This window comes from Gobio gobio (assembly GCF_949357685.1).
Source record: "Gobio gobio genome assembly, chromosome: 25".
NCBI lineage: Eukaryota > Metazoa > Chordata > Actinopteri > Cypriniformes > Gobionidae > Gobio > Gobio gobio.
The window spans coordinates 19,154,195-19,177,285 of NC_137121.1; the positions used below are offsets into that span (position 1 = coordinate 19,154,195).

The following is a 23,091-nucleotide window of genomic DNA, read 5'->3' on the forward strand; positions in this document are numbered from 1 at the left end:
TTTGATAATGTCGGGGCGGCCCCGATGTGTCCGCAAGCAGATCGGGAGGTTTAAGATTTGATCTGTAAACGCTTTTATCTGTAAACAGATACTCTGGGCCGAACATCGGAACCGACCGATGCCCTGGATGCAATTTTGTTTCTCAGAATGTCGGGAGGGGTAAATCAGCCATAAATTATTTTTTAAAGAAACTTTTTGGAACGGTTTGGAACGACATGAGGTTGAGTAATTCATGACAGAATTGTCTTTTTTTTTCATGAACTAACCCTTTAATATTGTTGCCATTTGTCTTGTTGCTAAGTAGGTAGGTTACGTTGCAATGGAATATTTATAAAGTTGTAAAATATTCTACAAAATAATCTTGTCAGTGTACAGTATTTCTTTATGTGGTCAGTGGCAATCTAATAAACCAAATAGTGTATAGTCGGACAGTCATATCAAATAATAGATCCAAATTTAGTCCTAATGCCTGGGTTTTTTATTGTAACACTTTATTTTAGTGTCCAAGTATCACTATTAATTAGTTGCTTATTAGTGTACATATTACTAGGATTTTGGCTGTTTATTAGTACTTATAAAGCACATATTAATTCCTTATTCTGCATGACCTTATTCTACATCCCTTAATCATACCCAATACCTAAACTTAACAACTACCTTACTAACTATTAATAAGCAGTAATTAGGAGTTTATTAAGGCAAAAGTTGTAGTTAATAGTGAATGTGTTCCCCATACTAAAGTGTTACCGTTTTCATTTTATGTTAATGACCGACCGCCTGTACGGTATCCCTTTACATATTGGATGTCTCATTTCCATGCATTAAGTAAATTCAAGAGTTATTACTGAGCTCAATCTTATATTTAACTCACAGAGATTACACAGATTCTATCGTTCCACATTTCCAATATCCTGCCGCAGTTACATTCACTCAAAGAACTGTACCAAAGAAACACCATCGAAACACAGAAAATCTCCTAAGGCAATCTGTATGATTAGCAAGTAATAAGGTAAAAGATCTTAAACCAGAACAAGCAACAATTATTGGCCAATTTAGGCCACAGTGATTCAGCAGCAGTGGAGGAATTCTCAATGCAGCACTAGAAAGGAAAGAGAGGGTGATCCTCCCACACTAAATTTGCAAGCTCCCAGGAATGATGGCCATTTGTGCACTCACCCACATACCCACCGACACAAACGCCTTCAAAAGACTGAAATATTTCACCAAAAGGTGACTTTGGAGTAAATGGGACAGCCTTACGTCATACCACCTCGCAGTTCACAGCAACGTTTGTGACATCACATCACGTCTACGCTTGTGTGCATGTCTGGTCAACCGCACTTGCATCAAGACTGTTCAAATTCCCTCTGTGTTGAATGCTGCTTTAATATAAACTTAATGAGCAGGTGCCATGAGCTGTTACATAAAGATATACCAGTATAAATCAGCTAATGAGCTGACTTAGTAAATATACTGGGAGTAAACAAGTAAATTTAATGGTTTATTTTGACGCCAGCAAAGCAAACGTTACGGTTAAATGTTTGAGGGAATACATATGTACAAAATTGCAGGCCTGTCTAAGAGATTCACTTGTAATTAAAAGTGCTACAATCCACAGACGGTCATGTCCCTTTCCGCTGAGTAATCCACCAATGAGAGGTTGTTTAAGTCTCAACTGACCGTTCCTAAATCCTGAAAGATTATCCAGTAAGTCCAAAGTTGAGTTGCTAATATTTTCTAGGTTGGACCATTCGTGTTGTCCGTGGAAACTGTAATCAGTGGGTCTAAAATTGCTGTTCCTTTTTCAGCATTTTCCAATGTCAAACGGAACAAAGCATGAGTCACTTTGGTAAAGCTGCACCACAACCCATTCACCCCTGTCTTCAACGTCCCATTTTTACTTTGTGGCAGATGGATGTGCCCTTCAGTGTCCTACCATTCAGCCTAGCACCAATGATATCATGAAAGCTTAATTATGGATCTCTCTAAGCCTCATAACCAAGAACACTGCCACAAAACAGATCAATTAAATAAGATTATATATTGAAGGAACTTCCATCTCATATTATAAAGACCGGTCTACTTTGCACCTCCACCATACTTTGCTTTAGGCTACAACCAGTACGGAATGGAACAATGACTCAGCAGCTAATGCTGTTAAGACCCACTGATGTCAGTGGGTGTTTCTCTATGTAAGAATCCCACCCAGACAGCTGCACCAGAAAAGAGAACCAAGGAACCACTGAATCATTTCAGAACTGTGACATGACAAACAAATAGTCTCCAGTTAATAGTTCAAATAGTCTCCAGTCTCTCCTCAAAAGCTCACAAGGGTGAGCTATCAACTCTTCACGATATCAATTAGATTACTTTTAGTTAAGCAGGTCTAATTTAGTTCACTGATGTTGTTTTGCACTCCTATGAGATAGATAAGTTCATCAAGGGCAGAACAGTTGAATATATTATTACAGTAAAGTCAGCTGTGCCGAATGAGGCAAAGAGTCATTTTGTGAGTTTAATTGGCCTCCACAATGATATTCAAACACAGAACGAGTCATCAATTTAGCCATTATTTTTCATGAATAGCCCTTAAGTGGCCAATATCCAAACGTATTGCAAACAGAATTAGAGAGAAAGAGGGAACGAGAGAAAGAGTCACAGACAGCAACGCTGAGTCACGGAGCGGCAACAAATCAGTGGCTGTGTCTCAAAACCTACTGACAAGCTAGACAGCATTTTTGGTCATTACAGTCACATGGAACATTGTCTAGGTAGGCAGCTTGGTGGTAGGATTGATAATTGTTTATAAATGTATCAAGATTTTATGGGGATATTATGTATTCCAGTAAATTAAAAGAAGAGTGGAAGATATGACGCTTACCTAGACAGCATTTTGGGCATCATAAGGTGTGTGGAATGCTGTCTAGGAAGGCAGCTTACTAGATTTTGAGATAGAGCCAATATATGTTGCATCATTTAATGCAATTGTTGTCGAACGAACGAGTCTTTTGAGTCGGTTCTTTTTATTGAATCAAAAACATTAAGCACAACCAGTGTAGTTCAATTCCCGAATTGATGACTTTTGAGAGAGTTTGTTTTAGTGACTTAAAACATCCTGTGAAAATATTGTAGTTCGATTCCAAAACGAATGACTCAAGTCGATTCCTTTTAGTGAATCAAAACATAGAGCGGTTCTTACGAGCCGGCTCTTTAATGTGTTCATATGACTCATTAATGTACCGCAAGTTTTTATTTATAACTAGTTATTATGTCATCGTTAGGCCTAACTAATAACGGTGTGTTATAGCCAGGCATATTTACAGTAGGGCTAATGAGACATAAAACAGTTCATTTGCTGCCTGTTTTATTTCAATCTGCGGTATTTTATGGAATTACCTTAAATATTATGAAATATATAGGCTAGAGGGGGGGGGAAATCAGTAAAAATGATTATGTAAACGAATCTTTTGCAGAATGACAGTTTTGTGGAAATCTGAACGATCTCATTCGACATCTGAATGCAGCAATTATAGGCTTTTTATTTTGTCTAATATTTCTTCCACAAAAGTAGGCTACTAAAAGAATCGTTAATGGACTTCAATCGTTCAAGTAATTTCCCCAACACTAACATTAATATTTCACATTACGCCTCAGAACTTTTGAGCATAATATATTCATAGACAAAGACTTGCACGTTAAGCATCTTAACACAGCCTACCTAAAATACAGTGCGTCATGCTGCAAATAATCACTTGAGGTGATAATTTTGCACAAGCACAAAATAATATCAAAGCAACTATAAATAGCAACGGCACAATTTCACAACCTGTTAAACAGCTAATAAAACAGATCTTCAACAACAAAGTTAGTCTGTCCGCGCGAGCTCTCCACCAACCTCTGTCCATCACCTTAAATTAATCCAGTTACTTTGGATAAAGCACAGGAAGGTGTTCATCGTACACTCTGTCCCCAGACATGTCGTAATTACAGGTAGATTTAAACGACTGTCTGGGTCTGGGTGTTTAATTACCCAATTCTTTCGTCGTCAAGCAACGGGTCAAAAACGCATCATCGCGCGCGCCCTAAACCCCGATTAAGCCATAAATAATGTCAAGAAGAATACAAATCTGCGGTCAAATAAGGATACGCACCCTCCAAGACCTCACGGTCTCATCAAGCAAACTGTCACTGACTGTTTGTAGCAGCACGCATTGCAAGACTCTTTGTCCCGGCCACTGCGACACTGCGTAAAGTCACGCCAGTCCCCGCATCGCATGCTTGAACACGCTGTCTCAGTAGAGTCTGCATGACAGAAAGTGATACATACCGTATGCTGAAGCGGGCCACTTTAACAGTGCGTCGTGTGTCTCGCGACTGATGGTGTTCAGGAGCGCAGTCACTGCTGTGTGTGTGGGAGGGGCCGGGGAGTGTGTGATGTTGGCAGATTTGGGTTCTCGAACAGAGCAGGATGGTTGCAGCAACTCTGGCTGCAGCCACCCGCCAATTAAACTACAGATGCAGCTACTGTCTGAAGAAGAGGGGCAGGCGGGGAGGAGGGGGAGTTAGTGATACTTTCAATGCACCACAAGTAACCCTTTCATGCCTTGTCGTTATTATATTATTATATTATAGGTCTGAACCGTATTATATGCCATTATACCTGTAGACTCATTATAAACCTATGACATTCAACCTCGTATTAGTCACTTATTTGGTTCGAGGAAAACCAAACATGTGACTCATGAACATGATACATAATGAACATGAAGTGAGTTTTTGTTTACATTTATTGATGGTCCTTACTGTATTAATCCCAATAGCGCAGTGGATTTTTTTTTTATACTCCATTGGCTGCTTTGTCATGAAGTTTAGCTGTGTATCATTTGTTTTTGTTTTCTTCATGCATTTGTGGGTTCAGTCTCACTGATTTTTCTTTTGTTTGTTCTGGCTGCTGCATTGCACCGGCCTCACGCAAGCTCTTTATAAAGCCTGAAATTGCTAAATAAATGAAACTTTATTGGCTGAATCACACACCCAAGTCATGTGATGTAAATATGGTGGCATCCTTGAGGCCACGCCCTGCTCCATGTAGAATAGGGGACCGTTCACACAGAACACGGTTTCTTTCCATTGCGCTGCTTTTCCTTAGTTTTTCTATATGTAAATACACCATATTGGCAAAAGTTTTGGGATGCCTGCCTTTACATGCACATGAACATTAAGGACATCCCATTTTTAAGCCATAGGGTTTAATATGGAGTTGGCCCACCCTTGGCAGCTATAACAGCTTCAACTCTTCTGGGAAGCGCATTTTTGAGGTCAGGAACTGATTTTGGACGAGAAGGCCTGGCTCGCAGTCTCTGCTCTAATTCATCCCAACGTTGTTCTATCGGGTTATGGTCAGGACCTTGCTTTGTGCACTGGTGTGCAGTCATGTTAGAACAAGAAGGGGCCATCCCCAAACAGTTCCCACAAAGTTGAGAGCATGAAATTGTCCAAAATATCTTGGTATGCTGAAGCATTAAGAGTTCCTTTCACTGGAACTAAGGGGCCAAGCCCAGCCTCTGAAATACAACCCCACACCATAATTCCTCCTTCCCCAAAACTTTATACTTGGCACAATGCAGTCAGGCAATACTGTTCTCCTGGCAACCGCCAAACCCAGAGTAGTCCATATTACTGATGTAAGGCTTGGATGCAGCTTCTCGGCCATGGAAACCCATTCCATGAACCTCTCTATGCACTGTTCTTTAGCTAATCTGAAGGCCACACAAAGTTTGAAGGTCTGTAGCTATTGACTCTACAGAAAGTTGGCGACTTCTGTGCGCCTCAGCATGCGCTGACCCCTCTCTGTGATTTTACATGGTCTACCACTTCGTGGCTGAGTTGCTGTTTTTCCCAATTGCTTCCATTTTGTTATAATACCACTAACAGTTGACGTGGAATATTTAGTAGTGAGGAAATTTCACAAATGGACTTATTGGACAGGTGGCAACCTATCACAGTACCACGCTTGAATTCACTGAGCTCCTGAGAGCGACCCATTCTTTCACAAATGTTTGTAGAAGCGTCTGCATGCCTAGTGCTTGATTTTATACACCTGTGGCCATGGAAGTGATTGAAACACCTGAATTCAATGATTTGGAGGGGTGTCCCCATACTTTTGGCAATATAGTGTATGTTTGACCGTTACGCTTGCATCTAGTGTTTTTTGCAGCATTTCACGCATGACAGTGTTCTAAAAAAGCAGCGGTCAAGTTAAAAAAAGTTCAACTTTTTTTTGATCCATTGCCCAGCGTCTCACATTTTTAAGCCCAAAATCTAGCCTATTCACTTTAAACAAGCCCTGTTTTTCAGCCTTTCCCTTCCAACCACCTGTCATGTAGAGACCGCTTTCACAATCTAGTCAATTCCCAATGGACTGAATCAAGGTCTGCATGCAATTTGTCTGTTTGACCAAAAAAAATTCACATTATCATTTCATGTTTTTTTTGTGTGTGTGTGTGTGTGTGTGTGTGTGTGTGTGTGTGTGTGTGTGTGTGTGTGTGTGTGTGTGTGTGTGTGTGTGTGTGTGTGTGTGTGTGTGTGTGTGTGTGTGTGTGTGTGTGTGTGTGTGTGTGTGTGTGTGTGTGTGTGTGTGTGTGTGTGTGTGTGTGTGTGTGTGTTTTTGAGTGCTTGACCTGAATAAGTTTGCTAAAGGCACTCCATGGCTTTATGGCATGATAAGAGAAGTGAATTTTGGTGGTGTTTTTTTTCTATGCCCATTCTGTTAGACAGGCCTTATTTTCAATTTCCTCTCTGTGGAACAATCTTTGATATATTTAATCTGTTTTTCAGGCATAATTCTCAGTCAAATCAGCACAGATAATCAGCAAAAGCTCAATTTATGAAGGTTCACTGTCTTAATCTATTCTTCATTCATATGGGTAGTGATTGTGAAATGAATGATTTCCTTTCCCTCTGTGCATTTTATTCATTCATGTAATTAATTAATTAATTAAACATGTTTTTTCCCACCTTAAAATGCACTGGGAAACGTACTGTCATAACCAGTGCATCCATCTAATGATTTATTAAAAACATCCTATAGACAAAGTAAGCTAAAATCAGTGCCAGGTCGTTTTATGCTACGGTTTAGTGCTTTGACTCAAACAGAATCTGCAGTGTTATCAATATCCAAATAATAAATTATTAAGCAGCCTCAATTATGCATGTCTGACCTCCCCCTCTTCTGTTTAGAATGTCAGCACACATTGCATGAATGAATGGCTCTAAAACAGTATATTATGTCTTTTTGAAAAAGAAAAAAACACATTATTACAATAAAAAAGAAATGTAAATGTGAAATGTAATTTATTCCTGTGATGGTAAAGCTGAATTTTCAGCATCATTACTCAAGTCTTCAGTGTCACATGATCCTTCAGAAATCATTCTAATATTTTTTTTTTTTGTAACATTACAACATGTCTCTTTTAATCAATTTAATGCATCCTTGTGTTACGTTCTAGATCTAATTCTAGTTCTAGCTTGTTTCCAAAGTTAGTCATTAGTTCCTCACCCTACAATTTAAACGCTTTATTTCCTATTTTCATGATTCCTTGTCATTTAAGTTTACGTGGTTTATACTATTATTACTTGTGATTCTCCTGCACATTTCCCTTTGGATTTATTATTAAAGACTGTTTGTACTCCTTCATTGTGCACTCATTACAACCACCCCATACATTACAGAACACAGAACCAAAAGATAAGAAAATGGACTTATAAGCAGATCTAGCGTGCCTCACCCAATACCTGGATTTCTCACTTTGTGTTCTATTGTGTTCTATTACACCAGCTTCAGTGAGCGATCCAAAGCACGCCTACCCGGTGATGGTCTTTGGGGAAATATCACTGCATTCGTGGAGCGGGTGCTGGTGACCAATGGATCGGCATTCACCATCTGCCCCGCTGATAAGGCCATCACCAGCCCCGCTCTAGACCCTGAGCCCAGCCAGCTGCCTCCCACACCTTGCACAGAGCCTATGCCAGAGCCCACCGCAGACAAGAGGCCCGAGCCTGCCGCAAAGCCTATATGCCAGAGCTGACGCCATAGCATAACATTGCACTGGAGCCCCACGGAAAGTCTGACCAAGTGTGTGACACTGAGGGTGAGCTGCATATGTCCCCTGGAAAATATTATGAGGAGGTGGAAGAGGATATTCCCAGAGTTTCCCGTCTCCACAGGTCCAGCCCTGCTCAAAGTCTCCTGTGTCTCCAGTGGTCCCACCCAGCCTCCCTCCACCACCTCCTCTACCAAAGATAGCCAATCCTTCGGTCCCGCCTCTGCTGGTTCCCTTCAGTTCCTCTGCTTCCCATCTGTTAATTCTACTCTTCTGCATGGATCTGCCTGGGTTCTTACATTCTCCAACTCTGCATTGGTAAGGGGATCCCCTAGCTCTGCCTCCAGCTGCCAAACTCATCACACCACTTTGGCTCCTCTCTCCCCTGGCTCCACCTGGGGCTGTCGTCCTTATGGCTCCACTGGGCTTCCTCATCCCTCCGGCTCTGCCTTAGTCAGTCATTGCTCTGCCTGTGCCACAGCCTTCCGGGCCTTCAGCTGCGCTTCATCCCTTCAGCTCTGTCGGGCTTCGCCTTCCCTCTGGCTCCCCCTTGGTCTTCAGTCCCACCGGCTTCGCCTCAGTCCTCTGGCACTCTGGCTCCATCTCGGATGCTCATTGCTGCGGCTCCGCCTCAGCCTCCAGATCCATCTGTGTTGCTTGATCTCATCGGCTCTGCCTGGGTCTCCACCTCCATAGGCTCCGATGTGTCTTCCTGGGTCTGCCTGCCAAGCCTCCACTATGGCTTCTACACCCCTTGACTCTGCCGTCGACCTTTCTCCTGGCTGTGGACTGGGTCCCAACCTGGCTCCTCCTGCCTTTGTCGCCTTCCACCATCATCGTCGCCCTGGTTTCCCCTGCTGTGTTCTACTCTTGTGTTCTGCCCTTCGCCAGCCCCTACTCAGTTTGACTCGTTACGATGCAAGGACACACCTTCCGGGAGGGGGAAGTTCTGTTATATTCTATGTGGTGAGCAGCGAGGCTGAGGGACCGTGAGAACGGGACGAGGCCGCGGTCATTAATGATGATGATCGCCAGCTGCGTGCCGTCGGCCTTGTGTCTCACGGAGGAGTGACGGGAGTATAAAGGAGGAGCGACGACAGTGAAGGACGAGAGAAGACCAGGCCTGGACTTTAAGTTGTGTTTTATTTACGTTTTGTTTATGTATGTGTGCGGCAGTCGTCCGTGAGGGGCTGCCGCTTTTACTTTCACTTTGTTTGTTCATTTGATTAAAGTTTGTTGTTTATTGTTCGCCGGTTCCCGCCTCCTTCTTCCCACACGAACTAACCTTGTTACATTCTAGTTCTGTTTTGGTTTTCTGTTCTGCCAGTTTGTTTCCATGGTTACTCATTAGTACCTCACCTGTTCTTAGTTATTTTGATTACTCTGTCTGTGTATTTAAACACTTAGGCCCCATCCACACGGAGACGTGTTTAGCTGTATACGTAAAAATTTTGTACCGTATCAGCGTTTCGTCCACACGGATCCGGCGTTTTGGGAGCATGAATCCAATATTTTTTGAAACCGGGTCCCAGAGTGGATAAATCTGAAAATGACACCCTTGCGTTTTCGTGTGTACAGCCAATCCGTATATTTTGTGAAACGGTGATGTCATCACACCACGTCACCCACGAGGAAGACTTAAAAGGGATACAACTACGGGCACTGGGCATGCACACATCAATATTGCGTAATTTAATTCCTGTATTTGCATTATTGTAAGGGTAGGTTTAGGGTTGGGGTAGGTGTATGCATTAATAAAACACATCTGGTAAGTAGCAAATTTATTTGTTATTTTATTGTGAGATTTCGCCTCACTTCCTACCATTGCTGTACCCCTTCTAGCCACAACTCTTCTTCTCCGTTTTTAGTGTGTTTATGTGGCAGAATTACAGCGCCACATACTGGCCTGGCAGGTATACTACACCGTTTTGAGTCGGTTTCAGCACTCTCGTGTGTATGCGGATATTTCTTGAAATGAGGGGGAAAAAAAGATTGGATAGGGAAAGCTCTGGCTTCGTGTGGACAGGGCCTTAGTTTCCTCTGTACATGTTTCCGTGGCATTTCAGTTTACGTGGTTGTTTATACTATTACTCCTTGTGATTCTCCTGCGTGTTTTCCTTCGGATTTATTATTAAAGACTGTTTGTTTGTTTTGTTTGTACTCCGTCATCGTGCACTCACTACAACCACCTTGATGAAACAAAGTATTAATATCTTAAAATTCAAAGCTCTTTGGAAAGGTAATGTAGTAGTGTACAATATATAATCTAAAAGAATTGTCCACACTTCCATATTAACCAAAACAAGCAATTATTTCCAAGTCAAGGTTAGTAACAAAGCATTCTGGGTAAGTCCTCCAGCTCCTTAGAGTTTTATTTTTCATTGTACCAGTACCTGTTCACTTCACTTACTGTTTGCTGTTCATCCATAATATATGACATCCCTCTCTAAGGACAGGAAATCCCCTCTGAAACATGATTGTGGTGACATTCATAAAATATAAAAAAATGCCTAAAACTGGATAGTCAAATTGTGTCCAAGCCAACACTCAAATCAAAATCTGTCTAATCAGCTTGAGTGTTTGTTTTGTTCCTCATTTCAGTGCCTGTGTGGAGCCATGAACGTCTCACTGGCCTTTTGTATCAGACGAAAACAAAAGCCCACTGAAGATTCCTCAAACAACTGAGGGGGATTGTGTTTGTCCAGTGCCTACGAATATTTTACAGACCAGAACTGGATAAATTGATTTTCAGAGATGGATAATATTCTGTGAATTTATTTACCTCACGAATTAGCCCATTCCCTCAAGGCCACAATATGTGTGTGTGAATATTTATTTATTTATTTATAAGCCTACTTCAAAAGTGCTTTTAAAATTTTCAGAGGTATAAAGTTTTGGCTCAGGGCCTTAATTATCAGTCTGTCTGAAAGTCATGTGATCGCTCACTTCCCCCTCAGCATCAGTGAAATTCATAATTATGGCTCAGTGCTTGTATTATAAATAGGCCCTGCTTGAGGCTTCAGCTATAGAGTACCAATTTCCTTTGTGTGTATCCTGGGAGGAAAGGGAAGAGTCAAATGGGGACCATAAACTTGTACATTGAGGACCTTGTTGCACTCACAGTGACACTAATACAGAAAACGACTCCTTTTTTCTACTTTTAAACCATGAAAGTAAAGATTTTGTCTATGCATGCTAACATCAGCAACAAATGCATAACGCTCTTTAAAAGTGTTTGGGCTTGTAAAGAATTGCTTTGGGGGTTTCCGACTCACAAGAGACATACAAACTAGCAAAGAAATCACTGATAATAGAGTCAGACACCATGAGAGGGAATGTCTGGGTCAGATTCTGGATATAGCGCCAACTAGGTGCTGTTAACCAGGACATGCACAGAAGTGATAGACAAGGTTGAGGGGTCAAGGTTTGGCTGGTTAGTTCACTACAATGCCTTTGCGATGAATGGGAAAGCTAGCGGACAGCTTTCTCCAGGTATTCTAGACTTTGGGAGAGAGTCTTGTGAATCACACGGGACCGAAAATATCAGAAGTTTCTTCTCCAGACCATTTACTTTCCTGCCTGCAGACAATCAGTCTTAAGCACTGACTCATAGAGCATAACGGTGGTTGAAACGTCTCATTTGGTCTCTATAATAGGATATTCGAGGGGATGAAGCCTGTCAGCAGCTAATGCAGTGATGGTCACAGTTTAATAGAAACCAATTATGGCAGAATCAGACATTTAAAAAATCTAAGTAAAAACAATTACTTTAATTTGACTGTAGACTATTATTTCAGCTTATGTCATTTCTCAGAATACATTAGATATCATGAATCCATATAGTGTCATATACGTATATAGGGGTACAAGAGTTTGTTTTCATCGTATTCTCGCTTTCATGTGCATAGAGTACTTCTCTCCTCACAAAGCAAACTCATTAGCCCCTCACATCGGCGCTCACCTTGGCTCATGCCAAGATGCAAGTCACCATGGAAACATAATAGAAGAGGAGAGCAGGAGGTTGAGTGACTCAGTAAAAATGAAAACACTGATCATGCCGTTTCCTCGCCCTGAACCTCCCCATCAACCGCAGTTTTAAAAGCTAAACCTCAAGAAACTGAGGCTCTGACTGATCGAGGTCATTCCTGCTGTGAGACGGAGGGCCTGAAGTTATACCTGCTGATGTTTTTGCTTTTATGTAATCTGGGAGATTGTTGATGCCTCATTTCCTTGTTACTGCCAGACACTGAAGAGATCAGTCCTGTTACGCACCCATTGAACTCAGTAACTTTTAAAATATGAATATGCTTGTGATGCAGAAAGGCATAACAGGATTTAATAATATGCTTAGGTCAAGCTCAGGCCAAGCTTAACACCATGACAAGACAATTAAATAGATGGATTCTAACAGGTAAGACATAATATAGGTTAGGCATTGTGAGGGATTGACAGTTACTTCACTTGTTTTACCTTTTTTTGTTACATTTGAAAATCATGATTTCTGTATTTTTATCAACAGGATAAACTTTTTAAAGTTAAAATAAACAAAAATATCACAGATGCTTGTGCTGTTGTTCATTAATTAATATAGAGGTCGCTTCCTGGTTGATGATTTCATAAGGGAACCTGGAAAATTTCTTAATAAATTGCCAGTTTGTCATGTTAGACGTTGAGACATGAAAAAAAATTGCAACATTTGCTCAAGCCAGAGTGAATGAAGTCATTTAAATTGCACTATTATGTGAACTTAATTGTGATTTTATGATTTAAAAAAAAGTTGGTAAGTTTTTTTTATGTTTTTAACAGAAGTCTCAAAAATTATGCATTTATTTGAGCAAAAATACAGTAAAATATTTTTACCGTTTAAAATAGCGGCTTTCTATTTGAATATATTTAAAAATATAATTTATTCCTGTGATGCAAAGCTGAACTCTAGTCTTCGGTGTCACATGATCCTTTAGAAATCATACTAATATGTTGATTTGCTGCTCAAGAAACATTTTATTATTATCAATGATGAAAACAGTTGTCCTCCTAAATATTTTTGTGGGAACCACAAACTCTTACTGACCCCAAACTTTTGAATGGAAATGTGTAGAACTTAATACCTGACTAATATTATTTCCAACTTTAAGAAGTGTTTAATATTTTATCCAATATATTAAGACATATATGATGGGGACATAAAAATGTGCTGCATAATAAGAATGACACAACATCTTTTAGCTGTAGTTGTCATTAACAAAAAGAAAACATGAGTGAGAAAATGTGAATACATTCATAAACGTTATATATATATATATATGTTGCAGTTTTACTCCTTTTGACATTGTTCTGCATTACTTACAATATCCATTAGATGGCAGCAGCTCAGCATTTTTATATTTATGAAGAAGATGGGGAAGGACTGAAAACACAATAAAAAAAAACATGCAATATATCCTTAATAATAAAATATATAGACAATTTAACTTCAAGTGTTTATATGGCCAATGAAAATCCATCATTTAATTTAGCAAATACTTTATTTTCCATTTTGTTCCCAATCAGAATATCTATTTGTGCCCTAGGATAGCCACTGAATTCCCATTAGCTTGAATGTCATTGATCAATGCTAAGGTGCATGCTGAATATGATAGGGTAGAATCAATATTGTGGTCCCATTTGAACCATCAACCCGGGAGCCTTGTGTCTGACAGGCCTTGAGCCGCAGAAAAGCACAATCTGAGACATCAACCTATAGTGTCTGTTAACCTTGTATCACCCCACAGACAAGTCATCACAATCTAATCTAAGCACACATCATGCCCTTCAGCAGGGTCAGAGGGCATCTCTCCACCTCGCAAGCACTATTTGATCATTTTTTTGGCATTGCAGTATTATATTTGTGGTGCTCTTTTGTTCTAACCCTAGTAAGCATTAAGCTTTGGCACATAATTCACATACTGTGCTACAGACATGTATCTACTTCAGATAATGTAGCTTATCGAGGAGGGGTGTGCTATTACTAGTCTAGGCTGTCAGATTTAGGATTTTTACAGTGCTTGCAATAAAATTAACAAAAGCCTTTTGAGCACCTTATAAAACACATCGCAAAACAATGTCACAGAAATAGGTGGCAACAAGTGACTAAGTGAGTCATATTGTCCTTTCAAGCGATTCATTCAAACAGTGATTCATTCAGGAACAAAATAAGTCTGTGGCTGCATTGAAATTGCATACTTCCCTCCTATATAGTAGATGAAAAACTGTATGTAACAAGAGTAGTATGTCCAAATTCACATAAAAGAGTATGCAAAATGAGACCACGGGAGAGGATTTGTAAATGGCAGTGAAGCGACATGATATAGTGACAACATGGTGAATGTAGTACGTCCAGATTACATTCATACTACACACATTCATACTATAGAACATACTTTTTTAGCTGTCGTGAAGTAATAACTTCTTATTCAAATTAAGTTCCTACTCAAGTATGCGATTTCGGACGCAGCCCGAATGAGCAAGTCATTGAACCATTCACTCAACTGATTCATTCACTCACAGATTCATTCAGGAATTAAACATTCCTTTTGTGTTGTAGGGATGGAACGATTAGCGGTTTTACGATAAACCACAATAAAAAGTACTGACGGTTAGTAATATCGTTTGAAATTGAATTATCATTTAAACCGCGTTTGATTATCACGATTTTGAAAACTCGAAGAAATGGCAGAAGGAAGTGAGAGCGCCGGGAGATTTTTCAGCCTTCTAAAAGGACCAAATCTGAGGTGTGGTTATATTTTGGCTTTTACAAAAGTCCTGAGGGAAACTTAATCGAAGATGGTCACCCGGTCTGCAGAACATCGCTGTAATAGGAGGAAACACTTCAAATCTGTGAACGCAAGGCAAGTGCACTTTGACCTCAGTACTAAAACTACGTCTGGGAAATAATAATGTGAAGCTTGAGCCAAAGACGAACGAACAAGTTCAGACAAGACTAGGGTGACATTTAAGGGATAATAATGTATATTCATTGTACACTTATTACACAGATTTTCTTTACCACATAAATAATTACGAGGACATATTGAATTGAGATTACTGTTTTAAATCGTACCTGTTTATAAATCCATTTTGATTACAAGAAGTTATAGTTATAATTATAGTAGTATGAATATTAAAGTCCTCTGATTTCATTTTCAATACAATCAAAAACAGACGCAAGTTGCATTTGAATGAAACGAGAGAGCGCGTCCCTTATAATGCGTTGCTATTGACAACGGTCATTTTAAAGAAGGAAATCCTACAGAATAGAATATTGCCTAAAGTGAATAGAACGGCTTGTTTTATTTGTTGTTTGTTGATTTTTCAAATATAAAACTTGTTGAAATGTTTTCAGTGTGTGCATCTGTTCTTTTTGAACACTTTCATCTAATTTGAACAAAACCATGATAATATTGGTAATCGTGATAATTTGGGTCACTATAATCGTGATATGAAATGTTCATACCGTTCCATCCCTAGTGTGTTGCTATAGGAGAAGCGCAGCAGTTCTGTTGTGGCTTCATTTCAAACATCTAGAGCTTGTGTTCAACACAGACCTTATTTCAGGTATTAAACAAACAAAAAAAAACATTTTGACTTCAGGACGATGGAACCAGATGTGCTAAACTCGTTTCCCGGGTTTGGCCTACAGAAAAACATCAGTCCTGCAGCACACTCTTATTATAATTTATTGAATATAAACTGTGATTACGTGATTGCGATCACATATATTCGGAAAACAAAAGCACTCTTGGTTGCATGTAGGGCTGCCACTAACGATTATTTTTATATCGATTAATCTATCGACTAATTTATCGATTAATCTAACGACTAATTTATCACAATCAGTTTCAACAATTTTACTTAAAAACATTTAATTTAACTTGCAACGTTGGCCTTCAGTAGTGTACTATAAAAAAAAGTATTAATGTAAACAAGCCCTTGAAACAGTAAAAAACAGTAAAAGTAATTGAATAATATGACAGAACTTACTATTCATTGTTTTAGTGTTTTAAAAAAACCTAAAAACTCACTTGGCCGGCATGTTCCTGCCAGGTTCCTGCCCTGCTTCACACAGAATATTAGGTCCGGCCCTTTAAGAGCTGCACGGACCAAATTCATTGTAACACCCGATTTCTCATTCAACTCTGTATACGTTCACTAAAGACATATCCGACTGCGTTTACCCGATTACTCGCCAGGACGTGCATTTTTACATATTTTTTACCATTCAAACCAAGCGGCAACCTCCCGCAGTTTCTCTTGAAGCCAATACGGAAGTGACATATACTGCAATTCATCGACTGGCCACTAGACTAGGGACTGGCTCCAGAAGGGAGCAGAATCTCATTGAGCCCCATGTTAAAATGCCCAACTTTACAGCAGATTAAAACATGTTTACAGCCTGGTACAAATTGTGGTTTTGGTCTATATGGCTAATTTTGCCCTTCATGACAACTGTGAGGGGGGTGAATTTTTTTATAACTCATTCGTTTACATTATATAAAGCATTAAAGTTCTGCATAATTAAGGGCATGGCCACTTTGAGTGACAATTGGATAGCCATTTATCTGCTGTCTGTTAGTCATCGCGTCACTTCAGCTCCGCTCACGTCCCGCCTTTTTGCCCATTTTCTGTTATCCGGGAGTGACGCGCGATGACGCGCTGCCAAGATGGCAATTGCATCTCGTCCACACTTTGCGCTTCAGAACGGCTCATCAGAATCCTATGGGTGACGTCACGGACACTACGTCCATATTTTTTTTACAGTCTATGATTTTAACATATTTAATTTAATTTATTTTACCATTCAAACCCCAAAATCCGCAAAACTGGCGTCGCGATCTGCACGAGTGAAAGGCGTGTGTGCGGCTGCGCGCGCTTCAGGTCAGAGTCCGGCAGCGCGCGCGAGCACGTCCCGGCCGCGTTGCACTTTTCTGTTGCTTTCTTTTTCCTGAGCTGCGCGTATATATTTACGTGCGCGTATAGACACACGTCCTCATTCCTGCTGTCACACATCAACACAAAAAATTAAGAAATACTGCTCGTATTAGAGTGCTGTCAATGTACCGGTACTAATACAATTTCATATCGTACCCAACTAAAAGTCGACTAATTAACAGCGTCTACGCAGTCGATTGTATCGACCAATCGCGACAGGCATAGTTGCATGAAATTACTTAAAGGTTTACTTCAGCGATTAGCATTAAGCTTTATATCAGTAGAAACCGGTAGTATATTCAAATTATCGTACTTTCCCCCCTCATGTCCCCCTGAGATGAGAGAATTATGCATTTTATTTCTGGGGAAAACATTTTTTGGCCAGAGGCTAGAGCCTACAGCCAGTAGAAGGAGCTAGTTCCGCATATTATCAACCCGCCCATAGGGGGTGGGATTTCACTCACAGAATGTAAATGCGCACAGCCGGCGGCCGCTTAGCTCGGGCATTCATAACGGAGCGGTGCGGAGCAAAGTGAGTGTTTCAACTTTTCAATGAATTCCTATGAAAGTTAAGCTTCCATAGGCATGATCTGAAAACGCGCCAGACTGGACCAAACGCGTCGCGAATGACTGCCGCGCTTACCTCAGCTCTTCGCTCTCGTGATGAATGAAATCTGACTCCTGCTGCGTCTGTGCCGTGACTTTCGTTCGGCTCACTCACACTCATGAAAAGACACGTTCAGTTTTTAATTGTAGTGTCTATTCTCTAACTTAACTAAATTATTTTATTAATATGAAAATCAAAACAACGGTGGAGGCGGTGTCATGGTGGGCAAGTGATAACCAGTAGCCGTGGCCTCGTTGAGCAGCAAAGCAAGTGCATTCTGGGAGTCTTTTCTCAGTCTAGAAGGCACCAAATTCAAAAATAATTTCACATTTCTACTACATAAATGACCCAGTTTAAATACACATTCATCTTCCCAGCGCTGAAGTGCCCCTTTTATTATATTGCCATTTACATGAAATTTGTCTCCAAATTTGTCTATAATTCACCCCTCCAACAGCAGCTTAAGGTTTCAAATGGTTACTAAAGCACTTTCTCAGCAGTTAGGAAATGAATAGCTTGCTATCCTTTTATCACTTTTATACCGAGGCACATTTAAGCCTTATGATTGTGCCTCAGCTCAAGTTACTACACAGCTCGAGGTCCGTCCCACCCCACACACACACTGCAGCAGTCAAGCAGTGGCTCTGCAGCTCCTCTCCTCCTGACACAGCTCTTTGATTAGCACTGTGCCAGGCGGTACAGTGGAAGCAGCGCCCGTGCAAACACACATGCTGGACTCCCCGTGGAGAGATTCTCAGTGCTGCATCGGCTGCATGTTGTGCATGTTATCTGTGAGCTTGCTGTAAGCAAGAACACTGCAGTGTGACCTTGGACTGGCAGCATGTGTATGAATCTTGATGAATCTTATGTATGTCTTAACCATGTAATTGTTCATTTAGGTTTGAGCTTTATCTTTTCATACAGTTTATCTTCATTTATACTGCAGGATCTAGATGTCACCCTTTCAATCGGACTGACCTCTGACCTCGGCCGAGAACTGGGCGGAATGTCTGGTTATGAAAAGCTGTAGTTGTTGGTCCAGGTCACATTCGGACACATTGATGTCCCAGGAACGGATACCTGCAGGCACAGAGAGACATGTGACATGATCAATATGAGCACAGTACTTATTAAAGATTACATGTGTATGCAATGTTCATCCACACCCTCGTTTGGCATCTTTCTTTCGTATATCATCTTTTTTCACTACAAATCATTATATTATATATAACAGTTTGTGTGATTTAAGTTATTATTTACTACTATTATTATTATATTACTTAAATTCAAAATCAACATACATTTTCAACATTAATAATGTACTTGTCAAATCAATTACAGTTCAATAAACCTTCTGATTATAATTCCATTTATCAGCCCTGTATTTTCAGTATGACCTCAGACATCTGCCGTATAGTTCTTCACATGAGATTCAGTGTGTTGTGCTCAGAATATTCATCGAGTATTACATAAGATCACAAAAGTTCAGATGTCTCTTAAGCTCCAACTGAGCTGAACTTCAAAGTCTAAATTGGAGAATTGGGGAATGATGAAATCTCGATGCCTCTTAACTCTCTCCGGCTGTGTCCTTCCTCCTCTCTTCTTCATACAGATGAAGATCTGTTTTCCTCAGATTCCATTTTGCTTTGTAGATGAAGGATAAATGTTGCAAACACTGCAGTGTTTGTCCTCAGAATTGCTGTGTCATTGGGATTTAAAGCAGGTAATGACCGCAGAGATGAACGGATACTTCTATTCTCTCAGATTCTATAGAAACACGACACATTGCTTACAGTATTGATTTTATTCTCATCGATATGCTAATTGCTGATTAAATGTCTTACAGGAGGAATGGGAGGTTTCTAGATGTCCAAAACACAAGATTCTAAATGTACTGAATGTAACAAGTCTACCTGAGTGAATATTAAGTGTTTGGTTGATTTTGGTTGATTCTCAGGTTTGTGCCGCTGGTAGCTCCTGATTTGTTACTTGATATAACTTATGGGCTTTTTGAGTGGTTTTACACTTAAAAGATAAGCTTCATGTTCATTGGAAGAAATGCTAGTAGTTAATTCGGCAAACCAATGACAAAAAAAGTTGCCAGATAAACATATTTTAGAGTATTGAACCAGCAATCAGTAGACGAGAGTTCTGCCATATGATGAAAACACTTCACTTTGTACTTTTAAATGTAATGTATTTTCTGTCAACTATAGTTATATGATATGTGCGCTGTGAAAAATTCAACCCACTAAAATTAAAATGTTACATTCATTTGCTGCTTTTATATCATGGTAGTGATAAGTTCATTGCACTTGAAAATCATGTAAAAATAAAGAAATTTCTGTGACAAGCTTAAAGGTTGGAAACGAAGACAAACTCTACAAAAATACAGTGTTTCTAAAATTCTATAATCATATCATACAATAATTTAAGGGCTAAAGAGCTACAATTTTCAAACTGTTAATTACATAAACTTACATGTTAATAAAGATGCTTCTTTTGAATAATAGACTGAGCACCGTTTCAGTGACTAGTTTATACTAGAAAAGATAGCCTATACACAACATTAGGGACACTCCTATATTAATCACACAGCCCTATAGTAAGTTTAAACACCTGCCCAAAAATACAGTGGTAAATAAACCACATTTTAAACAGTAATAATAGCACGAGACGCCCGACCTTACAGACCTTAAAAACTGCAGCTTCATCAATTTCACCTAAAAATGCACAATTCATGGCGCAGTGCTCAGTGCAGTCACGCGAGGTCGCCGCAGTGCTGCTGTAACTGGATGCAATAATGGTCTCATCGGATATTATATTTCTCAAAAGAAGTGCAGAAGACAGGCGACGTGTAGACGTTCCTTAATTATGCTCCATTAATAAAATGATATCTTCGGGAATCATTTGGAAATTGGCAGCGTCGTTTGGACTGAAGAACGTCCATGATTAAATGAACACGCCCACCGCAGCATAAGTATGCAGTCTATAGCTGTAAACTTGTGTTAAATGAAGTTAGATGAAGTATGCAAGACATTTCTATTATTATTTTTTTTAAATATAATATCCCATAATTACTTATTTTAAATATAAGGATAAATACTTGTCAGTATTCTCTATGAGAATCTAGAATTTAATTTAAATATATATATATTTGTAAAAATCTGAAAAAAATTATTATCAATATTTAGTGGCAGAGGAGACATGATTTTAATAACAAAGGCTCACCGCGCTCTATGTGCTGTCTGGCGGTGTGCAGCTGATGCTCTGTCGCGATCTCTCCGATCACTATGAGCATGTAAAAGTTTCCCTGGCTGGAGATCGGGCCGCGGCGGCGGAGCTGGCCGGGATGCTGAAACTGCCCCTCGGTGCCCGACTGCTCGTGGTCCTCGTCCTCCTCCACCGCTGCTAGCGCACCCCGGGGCGGGATCTCCATGGAAACAACCCCTGGAACCGACGCCAGGCCCGCAGTTATCTCCATGACAACTGCTGCCACCTGCCCTGTCTGCAAAGTTAAGACAGGGAGGGATGCTGAAACTAGGCGAAACTAAGCGCTGTTTACCTGCGTGTGATTGGCCAAAAGACCATGCAGTTGTGTGATGTCACGCTCGACGCAACAAAAAATTGCGTCGCGATGCAAATACGACGCATCGTTATTAACGAGATTCATCTGTAATTGAACTTTTGTCAAATCAACTGTTGTTTAATAAGGTTTCATTATTCCTGGTGTTACAATGGACAGTGCAGTGGTTGTATAATGATTTAATTCAACATTCAACAATGAAATTTTAAATAATTATTTCTATACATTGTTCTAATGTTAAAAATATATATATTTTTTTGTTTAAAATGTTCTCACATTATCACAGTTTATTCGGTATAGTTTAGGAAATGCTAATAAAATATGCCAAGAACTTAAGTTAAACTGTCATCTTGATAATGTCAGATAACTTTGATAGAAAGGAATGTAATGGATTACAATCAACCAATCAGCTGTTAAATTTAAGTAAACAATTAGATAATACCAATTTAGGTTTACCAATTACCAAGCAATGCTTCATTGTGTGGTGTAAAAGGTCGCATTAGTAATTAAAGAAAAAACACTGAAGCAAAACATGGCCAGGTCAAAGTGTCTGAATAATTTTGGTACCAAATCTTTTTTTATCAATTTTACTGGTAGTCCACTGTATGAAGAATGTTTGTGTATAATATGCCACAGTTTACTTTATTTTTCTATCCTCACTTACATAAATGAACTATTGTCCTGCCCCCACTAGTAAAAAATTATATCTGCATGGTGTCTGAATCATTTTTGGTTTGACTGTATATGTAGGCCTATATAGGCTACACACACATAAACACATACATATGAATTGTTGAATGTAGATGTAGATAAAAGTAACAGTAACAATAACAGTAGCTTTCAGCAAGAGACATTGAATAAAGTAATCAAATGTAAAATAACACTGGATAGTCTTTACTGTATAAATTAAACAGATTGATCCTTATTAAAGTTACAAAAGTTATTCAGTTAAGTTATTCAATTATGTTTTTTCTTTGTCCTTTAGTGTTTGATTAACATTAAAACATTACCAATAATTTCAGGCTGCTGTCACTTTAAGACCTGATGCACTTCACGCGTTGTCTACCTACTATTTATGTTCACTTAAGCCATAACCGATTATGTTTACTACTCCCCAATACTGGCATTTTTGACATCATTCTCTGTGAATTTGTCCGTTCCTTTATTAAGTCAAAACGCAATAATGTGTGAAATAACTCTAATAGATTGATTTAGCTGCATCTAATCTAATAATACTTTGAGAGCTGCAAGGCATGTGAAATAATGATGAAGTGGGGTTAATATAACGTTAAGGGAACATTCTGGGAATGTTATGGGTAGGTTAGGGGAACGTCCTGCAAACCAAACAAAACAAATTTATTTCAGTAATGAAAACTTTCCTGGCTAACCAAAAACAAACATTACAAATACATGTTTTGGGAACGTTCTGGGAACCAAAAATTGTTAGCTGGGATTAAAAGAAAAATGAATTAAAGTACATCAGAGAAAAGTGAGTGGTGTAAGGAACATTCATCCTTAAAGCTGCATAAGTCAGACATTTTCTAAATGTAAGTGTCAGGCAACCAACGATTTAAAACATAGAGAATAAATTAGAGCTTGGGCTTTCCCTCTGAAGGTGAGTTTGTATGCAGAAGCACCTGTCTGGTTTTGGGCTGGATTTTCCAATGAGTCAGCAGTCTGTCAGTCGAATTGCAATGAGCCCATACTGCACTCTGCTGGACTTAATAGACAAGTGCAGTACTGACATTAATGAATAATTTTGTAAGTAGGCCCTTGTTGTTCGTCATTTAGAAGCCACTTACAAATGAACAGACAGACTGCATACACAA

General features: G+C 39.6%; 1 protein-coding gene across 1 annotated transcript in view; it reads right to left on the bottom strand.

Moving 5' to 3' along the window:
- The window catches only part of map1ab (microtubule-associated protein 1Ab), a 46,978-nt gene extending 25,729 nt beyond the window's left edge, over positions 1-21,249 (bottom strand). Inside the window, exons 1-2 of the mRNA XM_079809457.1 lie at positions 20,908-21,249; positions 18,655-18,756 (exon numbers count right to left, since the gene is read on the bottom strand). Of these exons, the coding sequence (XP_079665583.1) occupies positions 18,655-18,756; positions 20,908-21,160 (355 nt within the window). The 5' untranslated portion in view covers positions 21,161-21,249. The remainder of the gene's footprint in view (positions 1-18,654; positions 18,757-20,907) is intronic.
- Positions 21,250-23,091: the final 1,842 nt, after the last annotated feature.